The following is a 26,771-nucleotide window of genomic DNA, read 5'->3' on the forward strand; positions in this document are numbered from 1 at the left end:
GTGGCTCCCGGGCTCTAGAGTGCAGGCTCAGTAGTTGTGGTGCACGGGCTTAGTTGCCCCGCAGCATGTGGGATCTTCCCGGACCAGGGCTGGAACCCGTGTCCCCTGCATTGGCAGGCGGATTCCTAACCACTGTACCACCAGGGAAGCCCCTGTAAATGAAATTTTAGAAACAATGGCTAAGAAAAGCCTCTTTGAGAAGGTGACATTTAGGAAAAGACCTGCAGTGAAGGACTAAGACATAATTCAAGGAGAGCACTGTAGGCAAAGGAAATTGTACATGTAAAGGCTCTCGGTTGAGTCTGTCCAGCCTGTTGAGGCGCAGTGTGGAGGCCAGCAGGGCTGCAGAGGGGTGTGAGTGGAGGAGCCACAGACAAGGCCAGATCATGGTGGGCTTAGCAGGTGACAAGACTTTTAGCTTGTACTGAGTGACCTGGGAAGATCCTGGAGGGTTCTAAGAAGAATGACATGACCTTATAGAGGTTTTAAGAAAATCATTGTGGCTGCTGTGTTGAGAATATTCTGAAGGGGGTAAGGAAAAAATAGTTACTACACCTAGCCAACATACTGCTATCCTATCAGTTACAATCACCTGAGATAAAAAATAAATAAATAGAAATTAAAATCATCATTAGTGACTGTCTGCCCATTCTGGTCACTATGGTTGTATACAGAGACCTCTCAAATAAATGTCAGGGTTGGTAACAAACAGCAGTATGTACAGGTACAACAGGTAAAAAAATTTATTTACTGATTTAAATTCTCCTAAAATATAAAAAACAGAACGGTTTCCTGAATTACAGCTTTTGGCAGTAAGTAAAGGTCAACGCAAAGAACAATAAGCCTCAACTTCCTGTAGCAGCTTTTATTTTGCCCTAAAAAGAGAGTCCATTTTCCTACAAAGACAGTCATTTAGATGAGACACACATCAAGTTTTTTTCTAAAGTGCCAAAACTCATGTAATTCCTGTAACTGCAGATGAGAATTATAACTTAAATACTCCAGGTGATCGCAAATCCTGAAGAGTTCCTGGTTTCTGTGATGGGGAAGAATTTGACTAGTACATAGTTGAACTAAAATCCAGGCAAAAATGCTCTACAACTTCATCTACTGGTTTGTAATTCATTAATATATTGTAAGACTGTTATTCAAATCTAGTTATGTGGTAATAAGACCTGAGAGTATTTTGTAAAAGTTTGTTTTAAAAATCCCCAGATAAACTTAATTTGCTAATTTTCTACTCTATTATCTATATTTTTCTTTGTTTTATCTGTCTCCTTTTCTTTCCACAAATTCCCAAGGACAATTCCTAAAAAAATTATTAGTCCTATTGTTCGGTTGGAGGTGAATTTATCCCAACAATCCTCAGGTCTGTGGATGTCCAGAGTGTAAATCTATAAGAAAAGAATACATGCCATGTTAGAACTCAGTATGGACTTCTAGGCATCACAAATAAACACATCAATATGAAGAAGATAACAGCACTTTGTTATAGAATTTTAAGCAATGGGAAGCCTTTAATGTACCCCAGATTGTTTTCCAACGCAGAAAAAATCTACCATATCTCTCAATGGATATCATCTAAGCTAAAAACTTGCACTTGACGGGTGCACGAACACTCTGAGAGGCAACGCATGCTATTGTTAATTCTATTTTGAAAATTCTTCCTTAAACTGATTGATCTAAAATCTGCTCTCTATAACTCCTACCCTCCAGTTTAGCTCTATTCTTCAGAGCAATGTTTCTCAACAGAGGAACAAGTTACATTTGGGCAGGACAACTCTCTACCGTGCAGGGCTGTCTACTGCATCAAGAGATATTTAATGTACCTGGCCCTCGCTCACTAAATGCCTGTAGTGGTCCCTCCCCAGTCTATTTATGATACCCCAAAATACCCCCATACATGTTAAAATCTCCCTCCCATCCCCACATAGAGAAGGGCACCTAAAATCCTAGATCTGCAGGTAGTGACCAAACATACTCTCTTTTCTCCACAGTTGTCCTGCAAATATATTGAGAAAGTCTCATGTCCCTATTTTACGCTTCCCTGGACTTAAGCATCGGAAGCCCTCAACTATTCTTTATTATGTGACCTGCAGGCTTAAAATTATCATGATTTCCTTTCTCCAAATACTAGAAGACTATGTCCATGTTAAAGTACTGTGTCAAGGACTAGGCAGAGGACCACAAAGGCAATTCAGAATATAAAGTGGGTTCCAAATATTTCCTATATTTGTGATTATCCCCATAATTTTTGCCTTCCTCTGCTAATATCCAGGCGCTTAAATATTGCTAAACATCCATTATCCTAACCAGACAATCAACTGATGATAACAACTCCCGTGGAGCTGAGTAATGACCAAAAGGAGATGCTGAGAAATTCTGAAGAGGAAAATGGTGAAATGTGGAGAATCACTAATTCAAACCTTTTAGCTTTCCTGGTGAGGAAAACAATGAAGGTGATATAGTATGTGGTTTACTTTATGGACATCAGATTTTAGTTTCCTTCATACCATGTTATGCAAGTCCTGCTTACACATGCACCGATCTGTATAAAATAGATCATCTAAATACAGGCTTACTAGCATCTTCTCGATTTTGTCCAAAGAAAATAACAGTAATACTGATGCAAAAATACAGTCCATTTACAAGCAACCTATTTAATTAAATTCTACTTAGTTCATTCATTTTACAGAAGTCAGTGATGTAGACCTGCCATATAAACAAGTGGGGCTGAGGTGCTGGGTGAACATCCTGGCAGTTTCCTACTGTGTAGGCAGAACTCTGACATCTTCCCATTTTGTGTCTTATCTTGCCTTGGTCCCTGTGCCAGTGTGACTCAAACATATGAATGATTAGTTTGCTAACCATCAATAGATGCCCACATTTAAACAATACATTTGTGTTGACCAGTTTGCTTTCAGAGTAATTCAACTCAACCCACAACCTTAAGACATTGCTCAAATTTCTCTAGACACACATCAGAAATAATTCTAGGAAAATTAGAAGGAAAAAAATATCTAGGTTTAGGTTTACATTACATTATTTCTCTAAAATAATACAGCTAGCTTTCTTATATGACATATTGGGGCAGGGAAAGGGCAGTTCAAGGCAGTACAAGCCAAGTAGTTGTTTAAGGAATTAACTTGCTTGGTAAACACAAAGGGCATTTTGTTTAAATAGTTTTCTTTTTGCGGGGGGAGTGGTTTTTTTTTTTTTTTTTTTTGCGGTATGCGGGCCTCTCCCGTTGCGGAGCACAGGCTCCGGACGCGCAGGCTCAGCGGCCATGGCTCACAGGCCCAGCTGCTCCGCGGCATGTGGGATCTTCCCGGACCGGGGCACGAACCCGTGTCCCCTGCATCGGCAGGCAGACTCTCGACCACTGCGCCACCAGGGAAGCCCTGTTTAAATAATTTCTATAATTTACACCAAAGAAAAAAGAGGGAAAGATATGGAAAAGATCAAACCTGGTGAGCCAGATGGGCCCCTACAGCAGCCAGAGCAGTGTAGTAGGGCACAGTTTGACCAATGTTCACTCCCACCAGGCTCAGTGCCCCCAGCATCGCCACAGTGAAGCCACTGAGCCACTGCTTGGTATCTTCACGGAACAGCAGTGCCGTGGACTTAAGCCCGATCAGAGCATCATCTCTCTTGTCCTAACATGAGAAAGCAGTAAGAAATTGCCTGGATTTTACTGAGATTTAATTCACATATAAAGTTTACCATTTTGAAGTATGTAATTCAGTGGTTTTAGTATATTCACAAGGTTGTGCAACCATCACTACCATCTAATTCCAGGAGAAACTGTCTTTTAAAGAACATGACAGTAACTCAGAAACAGTTGATCAAAAATGAATGTGCAGGCCAAATCAAAGTTAAATGTTACTGCTAAAATTATCTTCCAGACCTATTTCTACATATCGTCGTACTTTTACGACCCTATACTGACTTTCAACTATACTTTTACTAATAAATTAGAAGTCAGACTCTAATTCTTCACATAGCTCTTCTTTACTTGAGTTTTCAAATCTCAATAATTTCCTATACATTTTAGTTTCAATCTTGCTAAAATCACACATGTGGAAAAATGCTCACTTGCCACCTAACCACATCCATTCAGATTTCATTTCTGGCTCAGTTTATTCCTTGCCTCTCCCATCAAATCCTTCCTGTTTAAGTAGAGCTAGGTCCTGATGATACACTCACATCTGGCTGACTGGTCTCCTCCAGCAACTTTATTTGTAAGCATTTCCATATAATGTTGTAATCACAGTCATGTGACATCAGAGGCTGCATGCAAAGTGGGTACAGAGGGAATGTACCTCAACATAATAAAGGCCATATATGACAAACCCAAAGCAAACATACTCAATGGTGAAAAACTGAAAGCTGTCCTTCTAAGATCAGAAACAAGATGAGGATGCCCACTCTTGCCACTTTCATTCAACATAGTATTGGAATTCTCAGCTAGAGCAATTAGGCAAGAAAAAGAAATAAAAGACACCCAAATTGTAAAGGAAGAAGAAAAACAATCACTATTTGCAGGTGACATGGTTTTATATACAGAAAACCCTAAAGTGGCCACCAAAAACCTATTAGAAATTATAAACACATAAAGTAAAGCTGTAGGGTACAAGATCAATATACAAAAATCTGTTGTGTTTCTATATACTAATAGTGAGCTCAAAGAGAGAGAAATTAAGAAAATAATCTCATTTACAATCACAACAACAACAGCAAAATACCTAGGAATAAATTTAACCATGGAGGTGAAAGACCTGTACTCTGAAAACTATGAGACATTGTTAAAAGAAATGAAGAAGACACACAGAAATGGAAAGATATTCCGTGCTCATGGACTTGAAGAATTAAAATTATTAAAATATCCATACTGCCTAAAGCAATCTACAGATTCAATACAATCCCTATCAAAATACCAACAACATTTTTCACAGGAATAGAACAAAAAAATCCTAAAATTTGTATGGAACCACAAAAGACCCTGAAAAGCCAAAGCAATCTTGAGAAAAAACAACAAAGCTGGAGGTATCATACTTCCTGATTTCAAATTATACTACAAAGCTATTGTTATCAAAACAGCATGGTATTGGCAGAAAAACAGACACACACAGATCATTGGAAACAGAATTGAGAGCCCAGAAATAAGCCCACCCATATATGAACAATTAATTTACAACAAAGGAGCAAAGAACATAAAATGGAAAAAGGACAGTCTCTTCAACAAACAGTGCTGGGAAAACTGGACAGCCACATGCAAAAAATGAAACTAGACCACTATCTTATACCATACATAAAAATTAACTCAAAATGGATTAAAGGGGCTTCCCTGGTGGCGTAGTGGTTGGGAGTCCGCCTGCCGATGCAGGGGACGCAGGTTCGTGCCCCGGTCCGGGAGGATCCCACATGCCGTGGAGCGGCTGGGCCCATGGGCCATGGCCGCTGGGCCTGTGCATCCGGAGCCTGTGCTCCGCAACAGGAGAGGCCACAGCAGTGAGAAGCCCGTGTACCACAAAAAAAAAAAAAGGATTAAAGACTTGAATGTAAGACTTGAAACCACAAAATTCCCAGAAGAAAACATAGGCAGTAGACTCCCTGACATCAGTCTTAGCAATATCTTTCTGGATATGTCTCCGCAGGTAAGGGAAACAAAAGCAGAAATAAATAAATGAGCCTACAACAAACTAAAAAGCTTCTGCACAGCAAAGGAAACCATCAATAAAATGAAAAGACAATCTACCACATGGGAGAAGATACTGGCAAATCATATATCCGGTAAGGTGTTAATATCCAGAATATATAAAGAACTCATCAACCAAAAAACAAATAACCCAATTAAAAAATGGGCAGAGGATATGAATAGAATGCCCTGAAGAAATTTTCTAAGGAAGACATACAGATGGCCAATAGGCACGTGAAAAGATGTTCAACATCACTAATTAATAGGGAAATGCGAACCAAAACCACGATGAGATATCATCTCATGCTTGTTAGAATGGCTATCTAAAAGACAGGAATATAACTAGTGTTGACAAGGATGTGGAGAAAGAGGAGCCCTTGTGCATTGTTGGTGGGAATATAAATACGGAAAAACAGTAAGGAGATTCCTCAAAAAGTTAAGAATAGAACTACCATATGGTTCAGCTATTCCACTTCTGGATATTTACCTGAAGAAAACAAAGACACTAATTCAAAAAGATATATATGTACCCCAATGTTCACTGCAGTGTTATTTACAAGCCAAGATATGGAAACAATGTGAGTGCCCATCAACAGATGGATGGATAAACATGTGGTATATACATACAGTGGAATACTACTCAGCCATAAGAAGATAAAATCTTGCCAACTGCAACAACATAGATGGATCTTGAGGGTATTATGCTAAGTAAAGTAAGTCAGACAGAAAAAGACAAATACCACTATGATTTCACTTATGTGTGGAATATTAAAAGAAAGAGAGAAATAAACGAACAAACAAAATAAAACTAACACATAGATACACAGAATAGATTAGTGGTAACCAGAGGGGAAAGGGGAAGGGGGAGGGCAAAATGGGTAAAGGGGGTCAATGGTATGGTGATGGATGGAAACTAAACTTTTGATGCTGAGTATGCTGTAGTGTATACAGAAGTCGAAATATAATGTTGTACACATGACACATATAATGTTACTTCAATTTTTTTTAAAAGCCTAAAGAAAAAAAACTTTCCCTTTAATTTAGTACTTATTTTTAAAGTTCTTAAAAAATGATAACAGTTAAGCCAAAGTTATGAAAAAGAATATTTCTTTACCTGATGAGCATAGATAGTATCGTATATTAGAGTCCACATAATTCCAGAAAAATAAAGAGGAAGGCAAACAGATGGATCACAGGAGCCCTTGACAGCAGACCATCCAAGTAATGCTCCCCAATTAAAAGTCAACCCTATAATTAGTGAAACAGAAAGAGGAGAAAAGTCTAAATGTACTTTAGAATTCCAAAGGGAAGGAGAGAGGCATCAGCATGTATTAAATGCTTCTATGTATTAGGCTCTGTGTATGCTGTTTTCTCCCTTAAATTTTCTCAAGTCTCTCATGTGGTAGTTATTAGCTACATTTTACAAAAAAGGAAAACAGAACCAGAAAGGTTAAATAACAATTAAAATAACAGAGCTAACAGAAAGAATAATATCTCCCTGATAAATAGGAGGTTTCATGAGAACAACATTTATCCTACCTAGTATGACGACTGGCACCAATGATAAATAGTATTAGATGCTAGAGTTTGAACTTAGATCTATCTGAGTCAAACTCCTGTGTTTTTTCCATTATTGCTCTATTTCCCCTTTAAGTTACAGAAACAACAGTTAGACAGGAACACTTGTTCTTCAAGTCCACCCTCTCTGAGGACTGTAAACAAACTCCACATGGTGACAACTCCTAAATATCTATATGTAAGCCTAATCACTTTCCTCAGCTTCAGACTAGAAACTGAATTGCCTGCTAGACATCTCCACCTGCAAGTCCCTCAGGTACATTGACATGCATGCTCTGTGGGGCCACAGAGGAGAGGTACTTCATCAACTGAGGAGGAGAGATTCTAAGTGGAAACAGGCAATGAGGAGGAGAAAAAGGGTTTCTGAGGTGTTTGGGACCCACTGACTTTGAGGTATCTGAGGGACTTGCTCCTTCAAGATGATGAATGTGTTTCAGTCATGTTTATTTTCCTAGTACCTGGTGTGATTCCTGGCACAAAGTAAAAGTCAGGGTTTCAATAAATATTTAAAGTAAAAATACTAGTTTTCTTAATACTCTATTCTAGGAATAGAACAGAAAAGTCTAGGAGTAGATATTTTTGCAATAGGTTTCGACTTACCTACCTATCTTCCTCTATCTGCCAACAAATATTTATTGAATACCTGTGATGTGCCAAGCACCATGTTAGATGCTGCACCATCCATAAATAAAGAATGCTTTATCTTCTAGGTGTTTACAATTTATTAATGGGAAGAGAGGGTAGGCTCTCAATATCTTCCTGTTGAATTAGTGCTGTTGAAACGAGTAAGTGTCACATTAGAGTGCTATGGGAGCCCAGGAGGGACTGGCTAACTTTCTTCTGGTAAGTTTAAGAAAGGCTTCCCAGAAAGGGAGCTAAGCTATCACACACTTCAACTCTTGTTCTCCTGCCTCAGAGTGCTTTCTATTCCAATCCCCAAAATCTTCAGGGCATCTAGATCAACTACCTAAAGACAGCGGTGAAGTCACGGGGCTAATTTTCTTTCTTCATGACATACCTAGATTTTTAAGAGCATTTCAGAAAATAATAATGATGATAATCTTAGCAGATGTCCAAGATTTTTTAGCCAATAAAAATAGCTAATTGCCCTCCATTAAAACATGAAAATCTATTCCTGGTTTGGAAAATTTCATGACTGACTTAACATTTTATCTCTGCCACATCACACACACACACACACACACACACACACACACACACACACATGCATTGATTGATATTATATATAAAAGTATAGCTTGAGGGTATCGAAGGAAATACTTATAGTTATTTCAAGCTCACCCAAGGCTAATTGAGGCCAGTATGTAATTCTCTTCATTAGCGGGTAGGTGATGACAAGAAGTAGGGATGCTGCTCCAAGAGCTATACTGAAATCAAGAAAAAACATGAAAAAGATTAATATCACCATCTCTTAAAAATCGGTAAATAAGGGGCTTCCCTGGTGGCGCAGTGGTTGAGAGTCCGCCTGCCGATGCAGGGGACATGGGTTCGTGCCCTGGTCCGGGAGGATCCCACATGCCGCGGCGTGGCTGGGCCCGTGAGCCATGGCCACTGAGCCTGCGCATCCGGAGCCCATGCTCCGCAACAGGAGAGGCCACAACAGTGAGAGGCCCTCGTATCACCAAAAAAAAAAAAAAAAAAAACGGTAAATAAGACAACAATAGCAACACTAATGAGGAAATGATTTATCTAAATTGTATTTTTTGTAAAATTCTCTTCCTAGACGTTTATTCCTGGACTTTAATTAACATAAAGGGTGATTAGAAAATATCTTAAGTGTTACAAACAATGAAACAAAATAAGAATAGCTAACACATATATTGCTTTCATGTATTAGGACTGTTTTAACTGCTCTACATATGTTAACTCATTATAACCTTCACCACAACCTTACGAGGCAGGTAGTTTTATTCTACTTGGTTTTTTGCAGATGAAAAAACTAAAGTCAAAGAGAGAAAGTAATTTGCCAATTGTTACACAGCTAGTCAGTAGCAGGGCCAGGAAGCAAACCTAAGGCATCTGGCCCCAGTATCCAACATAATACTCCCCATGTGCTGCTGCCTAAATTTTGCTTTCAAACATTAAGATAGCTAGTAAACTGAGATGTCCTAACAGAGAATTAGAGTCAAGATATCCCTCCCTATATGCACAAGGGGTTACTTCTCTAGAAGAGGATAAGGTCACAAAGTACCTATGAAAGGATGACAGTCAGATAAGATGTTTTTAGGAAGTTCACAGCTCACTTAACACTACCCCTCCAGGAATAACCTTTCAAAGTGTTTTCACTTGACTGAAGCTATCAGAACAAGATATACAATTAAGTCTAGTCTCTATAAAATATGCTTATTTGCTGAACTCCTCTTTTTGTCTTATTGAAGCACTATGTAAGCAGCCATCTGGTACACAAATGTCTAATTTTGTCTCTGTTTAAGAAGTATAAGAATGAGTTCTTTTTTCTTCTGTCATTGATTAGGAATATGACTCTGGGAAAGACCCAGTTCCTCTTTTTGCAAAGTAAGCATAATCACTTCTGCCTCTAACGCTTCAGAGATACTACCAGGATAAATAAAATTATACAAATGGGTATATACACACACTCCCACGCATGCACCTAGAAAACCTAGGAAAAGTGTCTTGAGTCCTTTAGGGAACACATAGTGCAAGTACTGGAGGTGGTGCAGAATAAACGAAACACTGATCTCTTCATTCCTTTGGCTGAAAGCATTCTTGACTTTACATTGTGTGGTGACTTACTTACATTGCTAACTTTACAGATGCTTGATTAGGTAATAAACAACTTTGTAATACAGATATTTCTATTTTATTTTATATGTACTTCTATGTCAAAGGAAAGACTTTTTACATGATTATGAAAAACACATATACTGTACCTGTAGTAATTCAGACACAGAAGAACACCCAGTGCCAAGGTCAGCTGTCCCCCAAGAAAAACAAAGGATTGAAAAGTTGAAATGTCTCCAGCAGCTATTGGGCGACTTGCTGTTCTTGTAACCTTAACAACATAAAAACAGATACCTTAGCATCGGGGAATAGCTCAATCATTTACTTAAACATTTACTCAAGAGACTGGCCCATGGTAAGTACTAAGGCAGAAATATGAATAAAAGGTGAACATTGGAAGTACTACCATGAATCAAAACTTCTATTTAAAATAGCATTGAAAAGAACTAAAAATTCCCAACATTCATTCCTCTTTCTTTCCATCTCCTATCCCCATCTCCAAACAAACAAAACAAAGCAATTTCGTAATCTAACTATTACCTATCCAGCTTAGCAAGTATATGTTCAATTTCCATGGAGCAAAGAGGGACAAAAATAATAAGAATTCTCAGGAAAGAAGAAAGTGCAGAGCATGTTAGATAAGGCTGGTATCATGTAAATGCTTTGAGTATGGGAAGCACTGCAATCAGATATCAGACATGAAGAAAGAAGACAGATTATCTGAGTTTGAAAGTGGGAGTGCTTTTGCCAGTCTACGTAGGAATGGGGCTGTAATCTTATATTAACTACACCCATATATAAAGGGCAAACTCACTGTAAGAATATAGGTAGAGCAATTATGTGAACAAATAATATATATTGTTCTTTTCCTTCCAAGAGATCATGAAATGTGATTATTCTAAATTCAACCACAAATAAAGAGCATAACAAAAATTTTCAGCATTGCTGGAAGTTAAGAACTCAGGATCTGGGATTAGAGAGCCTAGCATTTGAATTCAATTCCATCACTTATTGGCTGTGTGAATTCTGGCAAGTTACTTGACCTCCCTCAGGCTTAGGTTATTTACCTATTTAAGGAAAAACAGAAAGAGAGGGAGACGTAATAATAGCACGTACCTTACAGAGTGAATGCAATGCCTGATGCAATAAATGTTAACTATAATTAATATAACATATTTTTGTATGATTTATAGCAAGGGTTTAGCAAACTATGGCCTGTGAGCCAAATCCAGCTTTCTGTCTGTTTTTGGTTGGAACCATGAGCTAACAATGGTTTTTACTTTTTTTGGTGGTTGAAAATAAATAAAGAAATAGTAATGTATTGTGCCACATGAAAATAAGAAATTCAAATTTCAGTGTCCACAAATAAAATTTTATTGAAAGAGACACACCCATTTTTTTACATATTGTATGTGGCTGCTTTCACACTGTAACAGAGTGCAGTAGTTGCAACAAAGACTGCGTGGCCCACAAAGCCTAAAATATTTACTATCTGGTCCTTTACAGAAGAAATTTGCTGACCCAATTTATAGCATGCTTCACTGTGCAATAAAACAGTTTGTCAAAAACTGTAATGACTCATCTTGCTTAGTGCCAGAACTGGATATCTCATCCTTGATTTGGTCCCTGTAGCTTCAAGTGGGAATAATATTTATGTTCTTGTATTTGATTTAGGATATTATGATTATTCCTGCCAGTATTTGAATGCTAATAATCTAAGAGCTATATATGCATCACATCATTGAATCCTTGTAACAACTCTCTTTTAGCCACTCACAAGTTCTTGCCATTTCTAAGTTTTAGGAAACTGAGGCAGAGTGGCTCAGTAACTTTCCAAGGTCACAGATACTAAGGTAGCACAGTCAGTCCAGTCCCACCAACCACAGTACTAACCACAAAATTACACTGCCCCTCCAGTACAATGGTAATTGCCTGCCTAAACTCAAGAGGTGAAAAACAAGCACTCCATCAAAAGAATAAAAACGATGCAATATGATGATCAAAAAACATATTCTGTGTGGCTTTTATGAAACTAGAATGCTCACAGCTTACAAAACCAAATCATTAATACCTGTGCATTGATATTATTTCAATGTTTATTGGACCTAATGTTTATCGCATGACTAGCAGATTACATACATCATCAACAAAACACAGTTAACCCAAATAACCTAATAGCAATTCACTTACCACTTAATGTATTAGCAATTTACTTAGTCATCTAACATATTAAGCAAAACCCTCAGCCATAAACATACTGTCTTTAAGAAAATGTAAGGTAAGCATTACAATTTGACCAAGGTTTTTAACCCATTCTGTAAAAGAGATGCTCATAACATTTTAAAATTCATGTTAGCAAAACCATAGCTATACAATACTCATTTAAGTGCTTTGTTGTATGTCACCACAGACTGTAGATTCCTCTAATCAGAGAAAAATGGCACAGGGGAGATGTAAGATATCTAATCAGTTCCCTTTTATCTAGTGAGTATAAAAATCACTTAAGACAAAACTAAAATGGCTCTGTTTCGTTAATTAAAGAAGTAGAAAATGTTGGTTGGTTTGATTATGTTATTTTTTATTATTATTATTTTTTTTTTGCGGTACGTGGGCCTCTCACCGCTGTGGCCTCTCCCGTTGCGGAGCACGGGCTCCGGACGCGCAGGCTCAGCGACCATGGCCCACGGGCCCAGCCGCTCCGCGGCATGCGGGATCCTCCCAGACCGGGGCACGAACCCGCGTCCCCTGCATCGGCAGGCGTACTCTCAACTAGTGCGCCACCAGGGAAGCCCTATGTTATTTTTTAATTAAACTTCTTTTGAGATAATTGTAGATTCACATGCAATTTTTTTTAAAAAAATCTCTGTATTATAAGAAATATAGAGATCCTATGTATCCTTTATTTAGTTTTCCCCAAGGGTAACATCTTGCAAAACTTTACAGTACAATATCACAACCAGGATTTTGATATTAGGCTGCTCTAAATGTGTTCAATAGTTATTTTGAAGTGATACTGGCCAGAAGCCTCATTAATATGGTTATGCAGATGAAAAACTGACCAGGATGTGCAAACCCCCAAAACAAGAAAGTACGCATCTCCTGGCATAGATCAAAGCATCCCAATGGTCAGCGAGACATAGAGATGCCTTAACATGCATCACCTGCCACTCTGCCACTATCCTACCCTCCAGCCACACACAAACCACATAGTTGCAGTTGTCAAGCATAATATATTTTATCTCACAGCCATACCTCTGTGTCCACTGTTTCCTCTGCCTAGAGTGACCTTCACCCTCCTGTCCAGGCTTTTTTTGCCATCTTAGTCTGTCATAGTTCCAAAGTCACCTTACCCCACCTCACCCCATCAAAACTTCTCTCTAACCCCCTGCATTATGCTAAGGTAAGGTAGGTGGTCTGCAGTAAGTGCCCTGTGGACACCATCTCTTGATAGCTACTAAACTGAAGTCAGCAATGTTGTCTTTCATCCACACAATCCTAGAACCTGTCACTGTGTCTCATAGATAGTAGGTATTCAATAAATGTTTTTGAATTTAAAAATTATTAATGTGACACTGTTCTATAAGCTAAAAATCGTTATGGGTGTGCTTTGCTTAAGGAAAACTAAGACTTATATGAAAGGCAAACCAGGGAAGATTATTCACTTTATGTGAGTGTCACATGATTATTTACTTCACATAATTCACCCTGGATTTCTTATAAATTGAACGTTTACTTGATTATTTACTCAAGCATTTAATGATTTTATACTTGTTATAGTATGGCTGCTGGAATAAAAGGCAAACAAGACAGACCATTCCCTTGAGAAAATAATGGTCTATTGAAGAACAAAGAAATAATTACACACATGCATTAGAACATGCATAGAAAATAATCTAGAGACATATGATGTATCAAACTTTAAATGAAGTTTTTTCTGGGGGCTTGGGGGAGGTGATAAGGAAGACTTACATTTTCTATCCTTTCTATTTTTGTACTGTCTGAATTTTTCAGAATAAACATGTATTATTTTTCTAAGGAGAAAAAAATAAAATTATGTTTTTAAAAGAAATAATTATAGCAAATGCTAATAGGGCTGCCTTGATTCATTTAAATTAAGATCTGATTTACATACGAATAGTTATGGCTCTAACATATATCTCAAAGGAAGGGATGACAGTTCTTTTAGACACCCAAAGGTTCAGAATGGAATTTTCACCTTCACTCCCAACATCCTTTCTCTGGCCTTCCAAATTCTAATTCGTTTTGTAAAAATGATGTACACACCTTGCCCCCATGGCCGCTCCTCTGTTGAGAAAGGAAGCACACCGCACTTTGCAACACCAGCTATTCAACTGATACTGGCACTTCTTACGCTGGATTTCAGTGAGGACGCTAAATGATCCTGTTGCTTTATGTGGCATTCAAAAGTGATGCCACCATCTTACTCTGCAGAATTGAGAGGAGCCTCTCTGTTCCCTTCTGGGACGAATCTACCTTTTTATCGTAGTCCTGGTCCCACATGTCATTAATAGTACAGCCTGCTCCACGCATCAGAACAGCTCCAGTGCCAAAGAGGGATAACATGTACCAATCTGGAAAACAACCTGGTTCAGCTGCCAGACCAATGCTCCAAGTACATGGCAGGTACAGTAGCCAGGTTCCTAAACAAAATAAAAAGACAAAAAAAGTACAAATTAAGTTAGCTGTTTTCATTTGTTTGAAATGCTGTGTCCAAAAGAAGTAAGGAACACAAAGTCAAAAACACATGACAAAACTGGGAAAATAAGCTTGCAACTCATATAACAGAGGACTATTCTCCCTAATATATAGGGTTCCCAGAAACTGAAGACAGATCAAAAGCCTGATCGAAAAATGGACAAAAAACATAATAGAAAATACAAATGGCTCTTATACCAATGAAAAGATACTCAACTTTGATAAATACACATGAAAATTACATTGAGATAACATTTTCCACCTAGCAGACTGGCACAACCCAAAGGCTGACAACATACTCTGGGGAGCTGGATAGTCATATATGTCTGATGAGGTTGCAAATGTTCCAGTTCCTATGGAGGGTAAGCTGAAGAGTTTTCCTATACGTGTGTGTGTGTGTGTGTGTGTATACGCACATGCATACACATATAAAACAAATACATACATTTGAATGTATGTTCATAAACTATGTCAGGAAGGAAACATTAGAAACTGATACTGAGAGTTGCCTTTGGGGAAGAAAACTGGTTGGTTGGGAAAAAGGGGTGGAAGACTTAGTTTTCACTCTATACCCTTATACCTTTTTAAATTTTGTATCATCTGCATGTATTACCTCCTCAAAAAACTTTAATAAAACTTTCTTTATTGTTAATATAATATAATAAAATGGTTTGGGGGGGAAAGAAGGATTAACCTACTGTTTTTTTTTTTTTAATATTTTGCTACTACATGCACAAATGGGATTAGTTCTTGGTACTCAGCCCATAAACTAGATGAAATTAAGCTAAAACCAAATAAATTGTAGGGATAGGAGCCTTCACACATGACCTGTAGTAGATATCCTATTTTCAAAAGAAAATCTTTCGACAAATGTTTGGATATTGTACCTATTAGATAAATTCTGAGCTTTTCTTTCCTATTCGTAATATAAGAGTGTATATTAGCAATATAAGAGTGCCACCCCACAAATGTGTCCCTTTGGCATGAGGATTAATTTAGGCCAATTATTTTTAAGAAACAGAAGATTCAAGAACATTTTCAAGAATGTTACCAGAGTAGACCTATCATCAGATATCTGCCAAAAATATGGGCTAGGTGTGGTGGGGAAACTTGATAGGGCCTAGAGACCAGAGACGACCGTTTACCAAACATTTACTTTTCTATCTCCAGTGAATTACCTTCCTCCCCTTTTAATTCCCAAACCACTACCCCCAATATCCTGCTGTGTCTTTAGCTGAAGATATTTAAGGTGAGGGTATTTTGGCCATTTTGGTGAGTTACTCAGTCTTCCTGGGTCTCTCTCACCCACACATGCTATTAAATTTTTGTTTGATTTTTTCCTATTAATCTGTCTCATGTCAACTTAATTCTTAGACTTAACTTAGAAGGGTAGAGGATAATTTCTTCCTCCTCAAAAAGTGGAATAAATAGGACATGTGGCTAAAGAAAAATCAGATCCTGTACAAAAATGGTCAAATGACAAAGTCATTATGATTATGTTTAAGCTTCATTAAATTTAAGCTTTATTCATTTGCAAATATTTATAAAGCACATATTTTGTACCAGAGTTGTTCCAGGAACTGGGAATACAATGGTGACTAAGTGAGGGCTGATTTCTGCCTTCACACAGCTTATAAAGCAAAAGGAAGAAACACGGTTAAATAAATAACACTGAAATAGATCAATTCAACAACAGGGAAAGTACACCATGCTATAAAGGCATAAAACAATGCCATCCAAGTTAACGGGGGATGGAGTAGGAAAAACTCAGGAAGTCTTTTCCAAAAGGGGCTTAAACACACAGAAAAGGCAAGACAAGGAGAGGCTAAAAATCAGAAATGACCAGTCTAGACCTGAATTCAGGTTGTCCTGGGCAGACTCATATTCAGTGTGTCCCATCTAAAACAATAACAACAATGCCATTTTCTAAATGTTTGTGAAATGTCAAGCAGTGTTCTAAATGCTTTATATATGCAAACTCATTTGATCCTCAAAGACACCCTTATAAAGTAGGCACTATTATTATTCCTATTTTACAGATGAGGAAACAGATGCACGAAGAGGTTAAAACACAATGGGTTTAACCACTTCCTTTTCCCTGGACCTATCAGTATAGCTCAGAGGGACAGAGGAGTAGCTAGCTGATCCTGCCCTGACAGAAAAAAAAGATCACTACTTCACAGGCATTTTCCTGGTACAAGTAGAAATGAAGGCTCCATTTAAAAAAGAATTCTAAAGAGAAAGATGTGTAACCACCTATAGCATTTTGTGTCAGTGTCAAAATTTCCTTGGCTGTAAGTCTGCATTTTAGGTACCGTATTCACTGATAGGAATCTGCAGGGCACCCCTATAGATGAGGAGGGTTCCTGCAGTGAAGGTTCAATGGCTGCTCCTAGTAAGTGACACTAGACACTAAAGTATATTAAACTTGAAGCCTCAGCGCTCCTCATCTACAAAAGAGGGGAAAGAACATCATCTACCTCTTAGAGTTGTTATAAGACAATATTAATAATGGTGATAATGAAAACAATAACAAATTCATAGTGCTTACTCTGTGCCAGGTGCTGTCCTACAATAGTTTTGATTCTCACAACAAACCTATGAGATAGGCACAACTTCTATTATACCCATTTAACAAACACAGAAACTGAAGCATAGAGAGAGTAATTTGCCCAGGGCCACACAGGCAAAAACATGGCAGAGCTGGATTCAAACCCAAGCAGTCTGGCTCCAGGCTATCACTCTGGATACCTAAAGCTCTAAACACCCATGAGTTCTTATTGTTCTTTTGCCCTCCTGATTCTCACCAACATTTTTTGGTCTCCCCTATGACACTTTCATTCTGTTCTCTCCCATGAAGAAAGATGCAGAGGTGGGAGGATACAATAGGTTTCAGAAAGATATACTTATTATAGAAAAAGTAAAAACTCTCTGGGAGATTATAAAGTGAGTAAGCATTCTGAGAGGTGATGGGCAGACCAAAGAGCTTGTGTAAACTGAGTCTAAGATTCATTCACTAATTACACATTGTCTTCAAGAAAACATAAATGCAGTTTCAGCCATAAACGTGGTAAAACCAGTTATACCACCAATTTAGTGGAAAGAGTGCTACCTGCTGAAACCTCCTGAAATAATGTAGTTTGTGACATGGTTGTAGGAAGTTGTAATCCTTTCTGAAAAACAACGAAACCCACTTTTTAACAAGATCAAAATTCAACAAAATAAAACAATAAACATAAAATTACCCCACAAAAGAAGAATTTAAGTAAAGAAGTATTGAACCTGGAATTCTACTACTGTCAATTTATTGTTCCTGGCATACAGTAAGGGCTCAAAAAATGTCTGCTGAATGAATTCTGATAGTACTATTCATAAGTTGTCTGAAAAATCCTGCAGTCACCTTATTTAGAACCAAAGCAAGCAGGCTTGTATCTTCTTAACATACATAATACTATTAACCGAATCTTCTCCAACTCACACAATACTCTGTCTTTTTAAACTAGACTGGGAGTTCTTTGAAAGTACAAAGTTTCCATAGCTCTTTCTAGCCCTAAGGCTACGCAATGCTGTAGGACTTAATTCATTCAATACTACCGCTAGGCTGTTCTAGACACTAGATATAAAAGTCCCATATAAGTGGAGCTTATACTGTACTGGAGAAGTGTATCAACCAATAAATGCATACGGCTAGTGGCGAATGCTATGAAGAAAAATGGGGGGTAAAGAGAGACTGAGGAGAAAGGTGAATTTAAATAGGAAGTTCAGCAAAATCCTCCCTTAGGAGGCGACTGTGAGCTGATAAGTAGTCCATAAATGCTGTACCCGCAGCATCCAAATGAATTAAATCTTTGTGTGACGGATGGTGCAGGGCAAAGAGCAAAAAAAACTCAGCATCATCTGGTCTGGCTCTGCCAAAGAGCCTTAATTTCCTCAGCGTCTTTATCGTCTCAATTACTTGCTCTGGGATTATGGGAAGGATGAAACATAATGAACGTAGAAGTGTTTCCACACTGTAAATCTGCGCAAATGCAGAGATACGGGTACGGAATTTCTGCTCGATTCACTACTTAAACACGGACTGTGGAATGAGCGAATTTTTTGCCCAGCTCACGTGCTCAGGATTCAGAGAGGCTTGACAGCCGGCCGGTTACCTCGGAGATAGCCCTGTTCGGGTGTCTTGACGGTATTCGGCACCTGGCGGCCAAGCCCCGGCTTTCGGACTTCACTTCCACTGCGCCCGCAGCCCCCGGACCGCCACATCCGTCCACACTCACCTATGGGCTTGTCCAACCTCATGAGGCGCAGGTAGGGCTGCAGAGGGCGGGGCGCCGAGTTCACGATCGCCGCCGCAGGCAGGCTCGGCCGCCGCTCGAGCGGTCCCCGCCCGGCTGAGGGCCGCCAGTCTCCCGCGTGTAGCCCACGGGCCGCGTGCGGCAAGGAGAGGGAGCGGCCGCGCGAGCCCCACAGCCACACCTGCGTCCCTGCCCGCAGGGCCCGCACGAGCCCCGTGCCTGACGCGCCCAGCATGGCGCTCCGGAGAGCGCGGACCCGCGGGGGCCTGACGTCATTCCCGAGCGTCCTGTCACAGGCAGGCATGCGCAGTGACATCAGCAGGATGACCGGTTGGTCGGAGCTTTTCGAGTAACGTGAAACGGGAAGGATTGTGGTCACCTTGACCTGTAAGGGAGTTCTTCAGGTAAAGGAGTTCCTATTATCAAAATACGTAGCAGTTGTAACAGGAAAAAAAAAAAACAAAAACACCGAGAAAAACTTACTGAACCCAAAATACTGATTTGCGGTGTTTCCTTTTTAAAGCTAAAAGGGCACCAAGCGGCCAAATCCGAGAATGTACATTAAAATCGTACTCAGAGTTAACAGACATGCATTACACAAGTGAAAACCTTAAACTTGATTATCAATTCAAAGCAGTTCGTATAATCCAGAGGCAGCGAGTGTGTGGGATGCTATGAGCCTGCAGCTAGAATATCTGATCGAAGGGGTTAATCATAGCCAACTAATGGATAGCGCTCTGTGCCAGACACGGTTACAGGCACTTTACATGTATTATCCCATTTAATCACTTACTGACTGACTATGGGCAAGTCTGTCATTTGAATTTTAGTATTCTAGGGAATTGGGTTAGTCTTTCAGCACCTTTCTTTAAAACCTCAACAGTGATTCTGTGATATCTTGTCTCCCGTGGTGGTGGCAACGGGGTGGTCCTTAATAAATTTACAAAAGTAGCTCACAGCCTGTTCAGTTGTAGACAGAGGGATCAAGGCCCTGGGAAATTTCGTTTTATATTTGTAAAGGAAAACACACACTTCCTCCTGTTTGCGTTTGCTCTCAGTATTCTACTACAACACTACTTGGCTTGTGACACCAGACGTGTGGATTTTCCACACATCAAGAAACTCTGCGACCCCTGAGTGTCCTATAACTTCACTCAGTTCTGTCACTATCTATCTGGAGTTTGCATCAGAGCCCAGAGGTTGCAGGCTCAGTTCTGTAAGCTCGCTGACCCCCACTTCAGAAGCCCATCACAGGTCCAGCTTATTGGGACTTCCTTGGTGGCGCAGTCGTTAGGAATCCGCCTGCCAATGCAGGGGACACAGGTTGGAGCCGTGGTCCGGGAAGATCCCCCGTGCTGTGGAGCAACTAAGCCCGTGTGCCACAACTACTGAGCCTGTGCTCTAGAAGCCGTGAGCCACAACTACTGAGCCTGTGTGCTGCAACTACTGAAGCCTACGTGCCTAGAGTCTGTGCTCCGCAACAAGAGAAGCCACCATGATGAGAAGCCCGCGTACCGCAAAAAAAAAAAAAAAAAAAAAAGATCTCCATGTCAAAGAGACACATTTTGGGGTGACAAAGTTTTGCTTCCCTACACTGGCTATAGATCAGAGGTTCCCAAGACCCCTTCCTTGGGTTTGATTAATTTGCCAGTGTGACTCACAGAACTTAGGAAAACATTTCACGCACCTAATTATCAGTTTTTTATAAAAGGACATAACTCAGGAACAGCCAGATTGAGCAGATAAATAGGGCAAGGTATGTGGGAAAGAACACAGAGCTTCCATGCCTTTTCTATACGTGCACCACTCTCCCCTCACCTCCACTTATTTCCCAACCCTGAAGCTCTCTGAACCCTGTCCTTTTGGGGTTTTATGGAGGTCTTATTACATAGGCATGGTGTATGAAATCATTGGCCATTGGTGACTGAACTCAATCTCTAGTCTTTCTCCCCTCCCTGGAGATCTGAGTGGGGCTAAAAGTTCCAACCCACTAATCAGGTGGTTGGTTCCTCTGGCAACCAGCCCCCATTCTTTGGGACTTTACAAAAGTCCCCTCATTAGTATAAACTCTGGTGCATTCAAAGGGGGCTCCTTATGAATGAGAAAAGACACCACTCAGGAAATTCCAAGGGTTTTAGGAACTTTGTGCCAGGAACTAGAGACAAAAAGTAAATATTTTTCTTATATGGCAATATTATATAAATATACAAATATTCATAAATATATATTCCATATATAAATGTTATATATACATACATATGTATATGTATATAGGAGTCAGAAGGGGACTTAAAGGTATAGCAATTCTAGTCCTAATAGAAACTTTACCTGCATAAACTTCTTCCTTTCTTAAAGTAACAGACAGACTAACAGGCAGATGTTTTCAGTCAGGTCCCTAGACTCAGCTTAGGATATTTTATGTGAAAATAAAAAACATGCTCCAAGGACGAGACAGAGCAGTAGCATCCTGAAGCTTACTTGTTCCAGCTGACTTTGCGACTTACTCTTTCAGAAGTTGGAAACAGATGAGCTCACTTTTAAGGACACAGAACTGGAGGGCAGTGATAAACAGTAACCCAGAGACACCACTCTTCTGCAGCCCAAACAAATAGACTCACATCAGATAAGCACTTCAGTTAAAGATTTGTATGCCTGCCTCTGGGGATGAGGAAAGTTCTAAAGTGGCAGCCCTTGCTGATCCAGCCTTCTGGCATGGACTTTTCCTACCGATCCTCCCCCAGTTATAAACATTACAGTATTTCTCTGGTTGGGATCTGCTACAGAGAGGAAGGAGTTCTTGCAACCCTGATTCAAGGGAGGACTATAAAGAGCTCCTGAGGCTGCACTGGCCCTAGGATAAGAGTACTCTTTGGGGATATGGGTCTTCATAGGGTGTCTTGTGTGGCTGGGAGACAGGTAAGAGGTTTAGGCCAAGGGTCAGCATTGTTGGAGGGGGCCTCCTGATCACACAGCCATCTTCCTCCATATGTTTGTTAAATTAATTAAATGAGGAGAACGTTAGACTGATGTGATTCTATGCTGTGGCAGCCTAAATAAGCAAACCCAAATCTAAGTTTGTAACTGCCTCAAGGTTAGGAAATCAGAGTGCTAAGGATAACTAGTCACAAATAGCCAACTAGGCTTTAAGCTATAGCCAATCAAATAATTTATTTTACTTTGCTTCACACTTTCTTCATATATCTTTTACCTGGCTCCTGTCCAAGGTGTGTTCCTAACCATTTCCAGTTTGGTTCTGGACCGTTTGAATAGATAAATGTTCAAATAAACTCTTAAAATTTTTAATATGCCTCAGTTTACCTTTTAACAGTTTCGATGTCTTTTCATCTGGATTCTCAAACTCAACAAAGACATCTCAGACTTAAATTCAGTAGACATTGCCTTGGCCTTTGGAACAATATGTTTCTGTAGGCATATCAAGCACTTAAATTGTCCCCAAAGTAGAAATTATCTATGTGATGTGATTCTTAGTTATACTTCTTAGAAGCCTGTCAGTGTGTATTTCTGTAGATTTGAGGGAAATATCCCACCTTTTCCTTAGCTTTTCATCATTTTAAGGAGATTAAAATGAGGAATAAGAATAGCGTATGTGGTCCTATCTCTGATGAATGGAACTCAGGGGAGACACAGAGAGAATGTGAACTTCCAGAGTAGCCAGACCTTGCTCTGCAGCTTGATGCAGAAGTACTAGTCCTAGACCTTTTCCTGCCATTGTCACCCTCAATGGGAGTGCCTCTTCTAGCTGGGAGCTGGGCCTCTGGAGCTGGGCCTCTTCTAGCTCCCTTGGTGGGCTCATTACTGTAGAGCAATCATCAGACTTGCCATCAGAGTGCTTTTTGTGCTTGGTGGGGAAAAGAGCCTTGGAACTGGATTTTGTGGGGAGATGCAGATGAAGGCTGAGTTTCTGAGTCTGTTATTTTGTTTGAGCATACTCTCTACCCTGAAACTTAAATGAGAACAGCATCTGCCCATATAACCACTGCCATGACTTTTGGAATTGTAGACAGTCCTCCTGAAACTGATAGATGTGGTATCAGGGGGCTCTGAAGAGCCCAGTCATTGATGTCTCAATGCAGAAAGAATTCAGCAAGAGGCAAAGTGAGAGATAAGTGATTTATTAGAATAGGATGCTTGTGAGGTTTACAAGCGGGCGGGCGAGAGGGTGCCACATCCCGAGAACTTAGTGGGCTGCAGTTTTATAATCAAAGGAAAAGTGGGGAGGGGGAAAAGACCACTTTCTTCTTCTCCTTCTTTTTTTTTTTTTTTTTTTTTGGCGCTACGCGGGCCTCTCACTGTTGCGGCCTCTCCCGTTGCGGAGCACAGGCTCCGGACGCACAGTCTCAATGGCCGTGGCTCACGGGCCCAGCCGCGCCGCGGCATGTGGGACCTTCCTGGACCAGGGCACGAACCCGTGTCCCCTGCATTGGCAGGCGGACTCTCAACCACTGTGCCACCAGGGAAGCCCTGTTCTTCATTTTTGAGTAGACGTCATACTTCCATCATCAGCTCCTCCTCCAGGTTGGGCAGGGGAGTTTTTTTGTCCCTACATCGTCAAGCCAGGACTGTAAAAAAGTATTTCAGGTCTCTGTACAATGAACACCTTTCTATAAATTATTGTTTTTTATGTGTGCAGAGAGCATGTCCTAGGGATCATTAACTTACTGAGCTCACTGGGCAGGATGTGGGTCTCATTCCACCATTGTTTTATTGTTTCGGGGCGTGTCTCATGCTTCTGTTGCCTGGTTTTGTTGCTAAGCAAGCCTGCTTGGTTTTGTGGTTAAGCAAACCTGCTTTCTTGAGTAATCATTAACTTACAGGGATCTCCCATATTTTTTCTACTTACAATCCCCTAGTGGGATTGATTAACTATTTAATCACCTGCTTTGTCCCTTTACTCTGTCCCTATCATTCCCCCCTCCAGGTGTTTACCATTTTATGCTTAAAAGGGAGTAAGGGGTGACAACTGATCATTAACTGCTTCCTGCTGAGATGGGAAGTAGGCCTGCCTGGGGAAGGAGTAAAACACCTGGCTGACTGTCCCTTCTCTGTTGGGAGAACTGTAAACGAATGTCACTTTGTTTAGCATCATCCTTTAAGCCCTCTTGGATGTTAAGCGTCAGAGGATGAGTCTACGAAAAGATATAAATTAAAAGAAATTAAGCATTAAAGGAGTCATTAAAAGAGATTATAACCATGATTTTGAAGATCCAAACCATTTTTTCCCAAACAGTTTCTAAATCTGGAAGAGGGTCACTTACGGCCTCTATCTGTTTGTTTTTGGCTAGGCCTAGAACGTCAGTGTTTCATATTTTAGGGTCTACTGAGTCTTTTATCTCAGTTATAGATTTAATCTGTTCTTCTTTATTTTTTGTTAATATCATTTGGTGATAAGGGTGCCTTCCTTGTCCCTTGAGAAACAGAGCGGACCCTAACTTAATTAATATGTCTCTTCCATTAAAAAAATAGGATAATCAGGAATATAGAAATGACCAGCCATTGATGTTGCACAAAAGGGGTCCCAGGAAAGTGTGTCCCTGTCTCTTTCCTGATACTCCCTTCTGTATTTCTTATGGTTGTTAAGGCTTCCAGTCTTTTATGTTAAGACTGAGAAGGTTGCACCAGTGTTTGTAAGAAATTTTATCAGGTGGCCCACCACTTCAATGACCACCTGAGGTTCAGCATTAGTTAGGTAGATGGTAATTTTAGGCAGGGCTATCTTGGGCCTTGGACCCCCTCAGTCCTTTGATTGTGAAACCATCAAAGGATGAGAGGCCCCCGTTGCTCTCTGGCATCTGGAGCATTCCCTCTTCCAATTTCCTGGCTGTTTGCAAAGGGCACATCAATCACAATCTTTCCTATAGTGTCCCTTCTGTCCACACAGGGCACACTGATTTTGTCCAGGTACCCATGGGCCTTGTGGTCTACTATGGCCAAATTGGCCTAGAAAACCTGGCCTCCCCTTTGGTGGTCTCTGAGTGGACAAAGCCATTGTTATCATTTGGGCTTTTCGTTTATCTCTCTGGGTGCATTCAGTCTTTTTGGCCACATCCCTCTTATTGAAAACCAAATAAGCCAATTGGAGCAAATCATTCATAGGGGTCTGAGGACCGGCAGTTGTTTTTTGAATTTTGTACCGATGTCTGAGGCAGACTGGGCTATGAAATGCATAGCCAAAAGGGCCTGTCTGTCAGGGGAGAAGGGATCCACATTTGTATGCTTTTCAAAAGCTTCCACTAATCTCCCTTGAAAAACTGTAAGATTTTCATCTGGTCCCTGTTGGTCTTCTTTCACTTTTTCATAATTGACGGGTTTCACTGTAAGCTTTCTCATACCCTCTTAAACAATTAATCATATGGTCCCATCAATCCCTGTCAATAAAGTTTATCTGGCCATTCCATTGTGGAACTGCTTCGGGGACAGTGTTGTTTCCCACCTGGTGTACTGTATGGCCCTTTTGGGCTTGGGCTGCCACTTGGTCAGCATGGGCTCTGGCTGCCAGTATTATATGCTGTTCTTTCTCAGGGGTGTAGCAGTGGGATAAGATCTGTAAATCCCCCCAGGTGAGATCAAAAGATCTCATTAACCCAGTAAACTCCTTTGTGAAAAGTTCAGAATCCTCAGAAAAACTTCCCAACTTATCCTCTGCCTTAGACAGGACATTGAAAAAAGCATATGAACTCTTATTGTTCCTTGATTTTTATCAGAAATTTCTCTTGGAGGCAGAACTGTAGGGGCAGTTGGTTGGTAACTTATGCTGCTGCGGATGCTAACTAGGCTGAAAATGGGCCCGCTGGGTAGCTTGGGATAAAAGGAGGTCTCTCCTCACCCTTGGGTGCATTTTCCCCTGGGATAATAGCCTTGGCTGGAGCAACGGCTCCCACCTGTGAGATAGCCCTTGTTGGAGCAGCCATTTCCATAGATATAGCAGCTTTCACCAGAGCAATAGTTAGCCATCCAAAGGTTTTCTTATCGTGTCAAAATCCACCATGCAGTTCAATTAAGATTTGTGCTTACAACTTTAGATGTTATCCCTTCCAAAGTAGTCTCCCAACCAGGTGTTAATGCCCGAGAGATTGTCGCAAAGGAAGAGTACAGAAGGGGTCCCCAGTGCTGTTGACAGTGAGCAAGAACTGGTCTGGCTGCAAATTGGAATAAAGGGTCAGCGCTTGTAAGGGTCAGAGGGAGGGGAAGACTGACATCAGGGCTCAGGAAGTCCTCCGTCAGGCACTTCTAGTAATTAGGGGAAAAGTACCTCTAGTCTTGGAAGTTGATCCCCTTCAGTTGTCTTGGGCATAAAGTCTATATTTTTTTGGCGCTACGCAAGCCCCTCACTGCTGTGGCCTCTCCCATTGTGGAACACAGGCTCCAGATGTGCAGGCTCAGTGGCCATGGCTCATGGGCCCAGCCGCTCCGCGGCATGTGGGATCTTCCCGGACCGGGGCACGAACCCGTGTCCCCTGCATCGGCAGGCGGACTCTCAACCACTGCGCCACCAGGGAAGCCCCATGCATGTGTCTTTTTGAATTATGGTTTTCTCTGGGTATATGCCCAGTAGTGGGATTGCTGGGTCATAGGTAATTCTATTTTTAGTTTTTTAACGAACCTCCATACTGTTCTCCATAGTGACTGTGTCAATTTACATTCCCACCAACAGTGCAAGAGGGTTCCCTTTTCTCCACACCCTCTCCAGCATTTGTTTGTAGATT

The 26,771-nt window shown here is 40.4% G+C and overlaps 1 protein-coding gene across 1 annotated transcript; it reads right to left on the bottom strand.

Annotated features, from left to right (window-relative positions):
• Window positions 1–719: 719 nt before the first annotated feature.
• COQ2 (coenzyme Q2, polyprenyltransferase) lies at window positions 720–19,363 on the bottom strand. Its single transcript, XM_030878046.2, has 7 exons — window positions 19,030–19,363; window positions 14,534–14,700; window positions 10,189–10,310; window positions 8,579–8,664; window positions 6,813–6,946; window positions 3,468–3,656; window positions 720–1,394 (listed from the first exon to the last, which is right to left on the bottom strand). Exons 1-7 carry the CDS (start codon window positions 19,361–19,363, stop codon window positions 1,230–1,232), a joined length of 1,197 nt encoding a protein of 398 aa, XP_030733906.1. The 3' UTR covers window positions 720–1,229.
• Between the last annotated feature and the right edge of the window lie 7,408 nt (window positions 19,364–26,771).

Source organism: Globicephala melas, chromosome 5 (genome assembly GCF_963455315.2).
Source record: "Globicephala melas chromosome 5, mGloMel1.2, whole genome shotgun sequence".
Classification (NCBI taxonomy): Eukaryota; Metazoa; Chordata; class Mammalia; order Artiodactyla; family Delphinidae; genus Globicephala; species Globicephala melas.

What these genes read in the sequence shown, in the direction of transcription:
- COQ2 (XM_030878046.2), bottom strand. Translation starts at nt 19,363, where the DNA reads ATGTCACTGCGCATGCCTGCCTGTGACAGGACGCTCGGGAATGACGTC. An exon ending in ACCAGGACTACGATAAAAAG is followed by an intron (nt 10,311 to 14,533) that starts GTAGATTCGTCC and finishes TATGTTGTTAAG; the next exon opens with GTTACAAGAACAGCAAGTCG. An exon ending in ATACTATCTATGCTCATCAG is followed by an intron (nt 3,657 to 6,812) that starts GTAAAGAAATAT and finishes TTCTCATGTTAG; the next exon opens with GACAAGAGAGATGATGCTCT.